The 9,656-nt window shown below is 40.4% G+C and overlaps 1 protein-coding gene across 1 annotated transcript; it reads left to right on the top strand.

The window, feature by feature from the left end:
* The first annotated feature begins 5,438 nt into the window (after nucleotides 1-5,438).
* LOC124964422 (histone H3.3A-like) lies at nucleotides 5,439-5,849 on the top strand. Its single transcript, XM_047524706.1, has one exon. The coding sequence runs from the start codon at nucleotides 5,439-5,441 to the stop codon at nucleotides 5,847-5,849; it is 411 nt and encodes a 136-aa protein (XP_047380662.1).
* The last annotated feature ends 3,807 nt before the right edge of the window (nucleotides 5,850-9,656 follow it).

Here is a 9,656-nt window from a genome sequence, read left to right as displayed (position 1 = left end):
GCCATTCCAACTGGAATGAGATAGAATCTCAGTTTGGTTTCAAATTATATTTCTCTGATGGTTAAAGACATTGAACTTTTTTCATACAGTTGTTAGCCATTTGTACTTCTTCTTTTAAGAAGTGTCTGTTCAGTTTATTTGCCCATTTGTTGATTGGGCTATTTGCTTTTTTAATGTTGAATTTTTTTTTTTTAGTTCATTTTCCATTCCAGATATTAATCCTCTGTCAGTAAAGTAGGCAGTGAAGACTCTCCCATTCTGTCACTTTTCTCTTCACTCTGTTAATTGTTTCCTTTGATGTGCAGAAGTTTATCATTTGTACCGTCCCATTCATTGATTTTTTTCTCTTATTTCTGAGCTTTAGGGGTCCTATTCAGGAAGTCTTCACCTGTGTCCATGTGTTGAAGTGTTTCCTCTTTTTTTTCTAACAGTCGCCAAGTTTCTGATCTCATAATTAGTCTTTGATTCATTTGACAGGGTGAGAAATACGGATCTATTTTCATTTTTCTATGCGTGGATATTCAGTTTACCCAGGACCACTTATTAAAGAGGCGATCTTTTCTCCAATATCTGTTTTTGTCATGTTTGTCAATATAATTCGAAATTGGTTACGGTAATGCCTCCAACATTGCTCTTTTTGCTCATAAATACTTTGGCTATTCTGGATCTTATGGTCTTCTATATGAATTTTAGGACTTTTTTTCTAGTTTTATGAGGAATATCATTGGTATTTTGATGGGGATTTCATTTAATCTGTAGGTCAGTTTTGGAAATATGTCCATTCTAGCAATAATAATTCTGTCTATCTATGAACACAAGAATTCTTTCTATCTTATAGTGTCTTTTTCAATGTCTTTCTGCAGTGTTCTATAATTTTCATTATAAAGATCTTTTACCTCCATGGTTGGGTTTATTCCTAGGTTTTTGGTTTGGGTTTTTGAATGTTGATTTTATGTCACTTGCTAATTTTGTTTTCATTAGCTCTAGAAAATTTCTGATGGAATCGTAGGGTCTTCAATGTATAGAATCATATCGAGTGTCAGACTGACTTGAATACTATTCAAGGACAAAGGTGCACAGCTTTCATGGCCTCTGTAGGGTAGCGGTGGGGTTCAGTTCCACCTGTGCTCTTTCTCATCAGGTGTCTTTGTGAGTCACATCTCACTACCATCTTAATTCTCACCTAGGCCAGTACATCTTACCGCACTAGTAAGGTAAAAGTAGTCGTCATTGCTCCAGCGACTGTCCTACTCGTGTCATATGTGTTTGTCCCTCGCCATCTGGGCTTTGCCTCTTGACATCAGGGAGAGTCCCTCGTATTATTTTCAGAGCAGAGCAGATTATTGTCCTGTCTGAGTGACCTTGTCTTCATGATTTTGCTTCGTCTGACTCTGGCCTCTTTTTAGTATTTCTGCTGACCACACGGTCTCGAAAGCTGAACTGATTCTTAGTCTCCCATTCACAGGTGTGTTATCCTAATTTAAAACTGTGGAGAGTGGTCCGCTTCATTTAACCCCTAAGTGTCTGTATGTCTGTTAACCCTAAAGTTGAGAGCTAGTTGGATGATCCATTCCCTGGAGCAATTTTATTTCCTTCTTAAGGGATCCTGTTCCTCAAGCAGGGAGGTCCCTGACTGCCTCAGGAAGCCACTAGGTTTAGATGAGCCCATGAGAGTGGAGTCCCCATGATGGGATTGCTACCTTATTGAGAAGAGGAAGAAATACCAGAGCTTCCTTTCTTTTTTTTTTTTTTTTTTTTTTTGTGTGTGTGTGTGTGTGTGATCTGGGGATTAGGGGGAGGGACAGAATCGAGCTTGAGGTAGAAATAGAAATGGTTATGATGCAGACTCTGACTATGGTTACATTTGATCCTCTTAAAGAATTTTCAAATCAGGAAAGACTTTCCTCCCCATTCCAACCCAATTTCTACTACTAAATTCTTTGCAAATGCCGACAAACCAACAAGACTGTAGTTCTTCTAGGGGAGCCAGAAGGTTGCCTGGCATAACTGCAACTTTGCAGTTAGCCTGCCTGGGAGACTTGCTTTGGCCAATAAATTGTGAATGGAGGTAAGAACCTACCACTTCTGGGCTCAGCATGAAGAACCGGGGTGTACTTTGGAATGGAGCCTACTTTATCCCGGTTCCCAACAGCCTGGGTCAGCTGAGTCCTCCCACCTGCACTGACATGTGGTAGGACAGAGAAATACACTTATTAAGCTTCTCACACTTCACGGGTGTTTGTTAGGAGAGCCTTACCAGCGGATTACCCTTGGGAAGGTAGGTAGCTGGCTGGATGATGGATGGGTCATGCATTAATAGATACACAGACAGACAGATGTCAAATCAGACCAAAGTAGGTGCTATTTATGGGTAGGACTATAGTTCTAGATATCAAGACTCCAGACTTCTTACTCTAGTGTTGATTAACTTGTTTACTGGTCACTATCTTTGGGTCTCCCTTCCCTGAACTATATTGTGATCCAGTCACTCATATTTTTATAAGATATTTTTAAGTTAAAAAAGAGGCAAATTATAATGCAGGATATACAGTATCATGCAATTTATGCTGGTAAAAGTGATATATAATTAGAGAAATGACTGGAAGGTTATATACCAAACTATGAACTATGTAGGAATCTAGGTGACTTAATTTTCTTCCTGTATACATAGGTTTATTTTCTATTTTTTAATAACAATTGCAAGCACGCATCATAAACTTCTGTTATCTTTGTTCTGATCAGTGTCCCTTCCTTTGGGTAACTGAGCTATCTTCCGTCCATGTGGCTCTAGGTGTCCAGTGAACTAGGAGAATTGCTCCCTTCTCTTCTCTTGTGTCCCCTCCCCATTTAGCATAAAGGTAGATGTACACCCACGTGAACATCGTGAATCAGACACTCTTCTGTGGTTGGAATTTTGACACAGGCACACAGGGGTGGGTGGCCCCTGGAGACAGTCTTCAATTGGCAGTGTCGAAAGGGACCCTTGGAATTTTTCTGGTTTCTGTCTTTCTTGAGGCTTTTAGGAATTGCTTTTCAGGTTACTCCATTTCTTTTTTTTTTTAATTGATTTTTATTGTAAACAAATGGGATACATGTTGTTTCTGTTTGTACATGGAATAACAGCATACCATTTGTGTAATCATACATTTACATAGGGTAATGATGTTTGATTCATTCTGTTATTTTTTTCCTTCCCCCCACCCCTCCCACCCCTCTTTTCCCTCTATACAGTCCCTCCTTCCTCCATTCTTGCCCCCCTCCCATCCCCCATTATCTGTCATCATCCGCTTATCAGCGAGATCATTCGTCCTTTGGTTTTTTGAGATTGGCTTATCTCATTTAGCATGATATTCTCCAATTTCATCCATTTGCCTGCAAATGCCATAATTTTCTTATTCTTTATGACTAAGTAATATTCCATTGTATACATATACCACAGTTTCTTTATCCATTCATCAATAGAAGGGCATCTAGGTTGGTTCCACAATCTGGCTATTGTGAATTGAGCAGCTATGAACATTGATGTGGCTGCATCTCTTAGTATGCTGATTTTAAGTCCTTTGGGTATAAGCCAAGAAGTGGGATAGCTGGGTCAAATGGTGGTTCCATTCCAAGTTTTCTGAGGAATCTCCACACTGCTTTCCAGAGTGGCTGCACTAATTTGCAACCCCACCAGCAATGTACGAGTGTGACTTTTTCCCCACATCCTCGCCAACACCTATTGTTGCTTGTGTTCTTGATAATCGCCATTCTAATTGGGGTGAGATGGAATCTTAGGGTAGTTTTGATTTGAATTTCTCTTATTACTAAAGATGTGGAACATTTTTTCATATATCTGTTGATTGCTTGTAGATCTTCTGTGAAGTGTCTGTTCATTTCCTTAGCCCATTTGTTGATTGGGTTATTTGTATTCTTGGTGTAGAGTTTTTTGAGTTCTTTATATATTCTGGAAATTAGTGCTCTATCTGAAGTATGAGCGGCAAAGATTTTCTCCCACTCTGTAGGCTCTCTCTTCACATTGCTGATAGTTTCCTTTGCTGAGAGAAAGCTTTTTAGTTTGAATCTATCCCAGTTATTGATTCTTGCTTTTATTTCTTGTGCTATGGGAGTCCTGTTGAGGAAGTCTGGTCCTAAGCCGACATGTTGAAGCTCTGGACCTACTTTTTCTTCTATAAGATGCAGGGTCCCAGAGCTTCCTTTCTTTACCATGTGAAGACAGACTGAGAAGGTAGCATCTGCAAGCCAGGAAGAGGAGACGCACCTGGCCCTGAATCTGCTGGCACCTGATGCTGGACTTGCCAGCCTCCAGAACTGTGAGAAATAAAACTCTGCTATTTTAGTATATAGTATTAGTATTTAGTACATAGTATTTCTCTATAGCATCCTGAACTAAGGCACCCAAGATGGCCGAGCTTGTGTTTTTCATTTCTATGCTTTTTGCATTCCAACTAACATAAATGTTACACTTTGTAATCTTAGTTCCCTCTGTCAACCCCAAATTAAACACGTTAATAAAAACTCACCACAAATACTCCTAAGTCTCTTGAAATGATTTCAATTAAATAAGACTGGCTTTTGAAAGGCATTAAAAAGTACTGACATAGGAAAGAAAAAAGATGTCTTTTCACTTAATTGTTAAAATCCCCCCATTTATATCCTGCCCACATAATTCTCAACTAATAATAGCCTATTTCATTCAGTGTCAGCAAAGAATACCGAATGCTGTAATCCACATATATGTTATTTTGTTGCACATGCCTGCAAACTGTAATTAGCAGATATCTTCTTCAAACATCAAGTCAAACATTTTTGAGGTTCTTTTTTTTTTTTTTTTTTTCTTGCTTAAAGAAATTCAGGAGAAGAAAACTCGGAAAAACAGTTTTTAAAAGGTGAAAAAAATAAACCCTGTTCTATCTTACCTTTGAATTTGACTTTGACTTTGAATCTTTCATCATACCTGCTCATCCTTTTAAAATTATGTCTGAAAAGGTGTGACTTCAAGCAAAGAATATATCCATCCTGATGCAAACATCAAAGAGAACACATCAAAGAAGATGATAGCAAAGGAGGGTCACATTCCAAGTCTCTGAAGAAAGAACTCATTGGATTTAAAGTATGAAAATAACTGGTGACTCTAGAAGTCATTTTGTTATTGATGAATGTGGAAACACAACGGCAGGGGTTTATAAAAATTCTAGCACCTCCATTCTGCAGTGGTTAAACAGATTGAGGCGAATCTATAGGTACTAGGTTAGAAATATATCTATGAGAAAAATCAAGCTGCCAACAATATGAATAGCATGATTTCACATTTGCAAAAGTAAAATTTTCAGTGTGTAGAAATATGTGTGGGGTGTTCGCAGCCGCCACCGTGCCACCTCTAGTTCGCCAAGCTCGAGCCGAAGAAGAAGCGGGGTAAGTAGGGAGATCTTTCTACCATGACTCGTAGAAAGCAGACTGCCGGCAAACCCACCAGTGATAAAGCACCCAGGAAACTACTGGCTACAAAAGCCGCTCGCAAGAGTGCGCCCTCTACTGGAAGGGTGAAGAAACTTCATCGTTACAGGCCTGGTACTGTGGCGCTTCGTGAAATTAGACGTTATCAGAAATCCACTGAACTTCTGATTCGCAAACTCCCCTTCCAGCGTCTGGTGCGAGAAATTGCTCAGGACTTCAAAACAGATCTGCGCTTCCAGAGCGCAGCTATTGGTGCTTTGCAGGAGGCAAGTGAGGCCCATCTAGTTGGCCTTTTTGAAGACACCAACCTGTGTGCTGTCCATGCCAAACGTGTAACAATTATGCCAAAAGACATCCTACTAGCACGCCGCATACGTGGAGAATGTGCTTAAGAATTCACTAATGATGGGAAACATTTCATTCTCCAAAAAAAATTTTTTTTCTCTTCTTCCTGTTATTGGTAGTTCTGAACGTTAGATTATTTTTTTCCATGGGGTCAAAAGGTACCTAAGTATATGATTGCGAGTGGAAAAATAGGGGACAGAAATCAGGTATTGGCCGTTTTTTCCATTTTCATTTGTGTGTGAATTTTTAATATAAATGCGAGGATGTAAAGCATTAATGCAAGTCAAAATGTTTCAGTGAACAAGTTTCAGCAGTTCAACTTTATAACAATTATAAATAAAACTTAGATTTTTCTGGACAATGCCAGCATTTGGATATTTTTAAACAAGTAAATTTCTTATTGATGGCAATAAAAAAAAAAATGTGTGGATAGAGATAGATACCCATATTCGAACATTTGTAAATGCACGAGAGAAATGTCTAAAAGGGCACATACCAGAAACATTTTAGAGACCTGTTATTAGTCAGTCTTTTATTACTATGACCAAATTACCTAATAAGAACAACTTAGAGGAGGAAAGTTTATTTTGGCTCACAGGTTCAGAGGGCTCTGCCCATGCTTGGCTGATCCATTGCTCTGGGCCTGAGATGAGATAAAACATCATGGCAGAAGAGTATGGCGGAGGAAAACTGCTCAGCTTATGGATTCCAGTATGACCTACGTCCTCCAACTAGGTGCCACTCCTGGGGGTTCATTCAGTCCCTTCAGTCGCTGATGAGATCAGATCCTCATGATCTAACCATTTTCCCAAAGCCTCACCTCTGAGCACATGAGACTTTGGCGGGTAGTCTAGATCCAAATCCTAACAAGCTCTGAGTCGCATCCATTCAATCTGTCTCCAATTCAGCCACAGCTGTGGAGGATAGTTTCCCACAAGCTCTGACTCACGGTGATGTTCTCCTGCTATAAAAGCATAGCTGTGGTCTTTTCATATTCCGCCTTGAGGGTTTCTCAAGGGAGCCCACATATCCTTGCAAACAAGAAACACCTAGGACAAGTGATTGAAGGACCCTAGGGACAACACTTAACCAACAGGGAACAACAGCTGATTCTAGGAATCAGCCTGTGACGCCGTCCAGCGGAGTCAATTTGGCGCGGGGGACAAAAGAGTAGCGAGGCTTCTGAATTCGGAATGATTTATTGATGAATCGGGAAACCCGGGAACTGGAACCTCCAACCTCTAGAAAAAACCTTCTCTTCTCCTTCTCTTCTCTTCTCCTTCTCCTTCTCCTTCTCCTTCTCCTTCTCCTTCTCCTTCTCCTTCTCCTTCTCCTTCTCCTTCTCCTTCTCCTTCTCCTTCTCCTTCTCCTTCTCCTTCTCCTTCTCCTTCTCCTTCTCCTTCTCCTTCTCCTTCTCCTTCTCCTTCTCCTTCTCCTTCTCCTTCTCCTTCTCCTTCTCCTTCTCCTTCTCCTTCTCCTTCTCCTTCTCCTTCTCCTTCTCCTTCTCCTTCTCCTTCTCCTTCTCCTTCTCCTTCTCCTTCTCCTTCTCCTTCTCCTTCTCCTTCTCCTTCTCCTTCTCCTTCTCCTTCTCCTTCTCCTTCTCCTTCTCCTTCTCCTTCTCCTTCTCCTTCTCCTTCTCCTTCTCCTTCTCCTTCTCCTTCTCCTTCTCCTTCTCCTTCTCCTTCTCCTTCTCCTTCTCCTTCTCCTTCTCCTTCTCCTTCTCCTTCTCCTTCTCCTTCTCCTTCTCCTCCTCCTCCTCCTCCTCCTCCTCCTCCTCCTCCTCCTCCTCCTTCTTCTTCTTCTTCTTCTCTCTTCTTCTTCTCCTCTTCTCTTCTCTCTTGGCGCTCAAGGAGAGCTGGCTTATATCCCCTCCAGGAGGCGAAGGGTAGGGCTGATGCCAATTGTGCAAAGATTAGGCGAGAGGTAGCTGCCCAATCATGGCAAAGGTCAAAACGAGCAGGCACGAGCAGGAGCACCTGTGCACACATTGTGTGCGTGGACTTAATTGGGTACGGCCAATGACAAATCACCTGGGTGTGCTTATGCCAATCAACCTCCTCACCGCCGATGTGATCAAAGCAACCTCTGGCTGGCTGCCAACCGCCATCCCAGTGCCTTCCACACTGCATAGCCCCCAACAAGTCTGTACACTTTTTGTGGTGGTGTTTGTGGTGATAAAAACACACCACACAAGTTTACTATAGTAATCATTTTAAGTATAAAATTCAGTGATATTAAAAACATTCACAATGCCATATAATCACCACCACTACCCATGTCCAGAACTTCATCATCTCCAAAGTGAACTCTATGTTAATATTGATCCACCCCATTCTCCCTTGCCCTCAATCCCTGGGAACCTCCATTCAGCTTCCTTTTCTTATGAATTGGACCATTCTAGGCAACTCATATAAGTGGAATCATTCAATATTTGTCCTTTTGTCTCTGGCTTGGGACAGAATGCTACAGTTTGAAATGTACCCCAAAGTCCCACCTGATAAAGTGAGGTAATGGAGCATTTAGGAAGTGGTACATCCTGGGAGGAAGTTAGGTCATCAGGGGAATGCCTTCAAAGGCAATTGTTGGATCCTAATTATTTTCTTTTTCTCTTTGCTTCTTGGCTGCCAGGAGGTGAGCAACTTCCTCCCCCATGATGTACTGCCTAACCACAAGCCAAAGACAATGGGCCACCCCACCAAAGACTGACACCTCCAAAACTGTGACATAAAGTAAATTTTTACCTCTTTATAAGTTGACTATCTCAGGTATTTTGTTACAGTAACAGAAAGCTAACACATTTATTTTTCTTCAAGCACTCAAATGTTTCAAGGTTTGTTACAACATATATAAGTATTTTATTCCTTTTTAAGGCTGAATAATATTTTGTTATGTGTATAGACCACTTTTGTATACAAATTTATCTGTTGTTGGACATTTGAACTGCTTCCACCTTTAAACTATTGTGAATAAAACTGTTATGAACATTGGTGTACAAGTACCTAGTCAAGTCCCTGCTTGCAATTCTAGGAGTGGAAATGCTGATTCATATGGTAATTTAGTTTAACTTTTTGAGGGACAATTAAACTGTATGCTTATAGGTTCTGGTGGAATCAAACCTCAGAATCTCAATAATATGTTCATATAAAGGCATCTTCTTTCCTTTCTCTCTCTCTCTCTCTCTCTCTCAATTCTTCCTATGATAACCCATGTAGCTTAACTACACCCAAGACCTCCAAGTCTTTGTTTTGGGCTCTTCTTTTTGAGAAAGCCCAGTCTAGGACAACATCCACTTGTTTGGGTGATTAACTCTGGGAGTTAGGTTTGGAGAGGAGGAGACATTTGCTTTTTAAACTGTTATATATAATTATATCGCTTTATCTCATCTAGTTTTTATGATCATAAAGAAGTCACAGAGTGCAGCATTACTCTATTCTGGTAGAACATACACGAATGGTTGCTTCTGAACCATATGAATCATAGACAGATTATTCCTACCACTTTGTGCTCTTAGAACAAGTTGTAGGGCTTGAAGATTGATTTTTTTTTTTTTTTTTTTTTTTTTTTTTTTTTTAATTCTTGACTTGAGATGATGCTGTTGTTCTTAGGCTGGATCCCTGAGGGCTCTTCCCTAACTCACATCAAACTTTTAATCACCCTCATAACAACCAATTTTGCAGGTAAGTAAAGTGAAGATTATTTCACTATTTGCAACAGGTGCAAATAAGGAAACAGAAGCACTAAAAGATTAAGTGACTTGCCCGGTGGACCCTTAGATAAGTGACAGAGGGCTTTGGGGTTGACTTTCTTCAACACGATTTTATATGGTTTCTGGGAAGAGTGTTCAGTTCTGTGAA

This window comes from Sciurus carolinensis, chromosome 14, assembly GCF_902686445.1.
Source record: "Sciurus carolinensis chromosome 14, mSciCar1.2, whole genome shotgun sequence".
In the NCBI taxonomy this organism is placed as follows: domain Eukaryota; kingdom Metazoa; phylum Chordata; class Mammalia; order Rodentia; family Sciuridae; genus Sciurus; species Sciurus carolinensis.
The sequence above is the reverse complement of the archived record's forward strand: the minus strand, read 5'-3'. Positions and strand labels throughout refer to the sequence as shown.

Excerpts from the sequence above, each read along its gene's own strand:
- LOC124964422 (XM_047524706.1), top strand. The coding sequence starts at position 5,439 with ATGACTCGTAGAAAGCAGACTGCCGGCAAACCCACCAGTGATAAAGCA.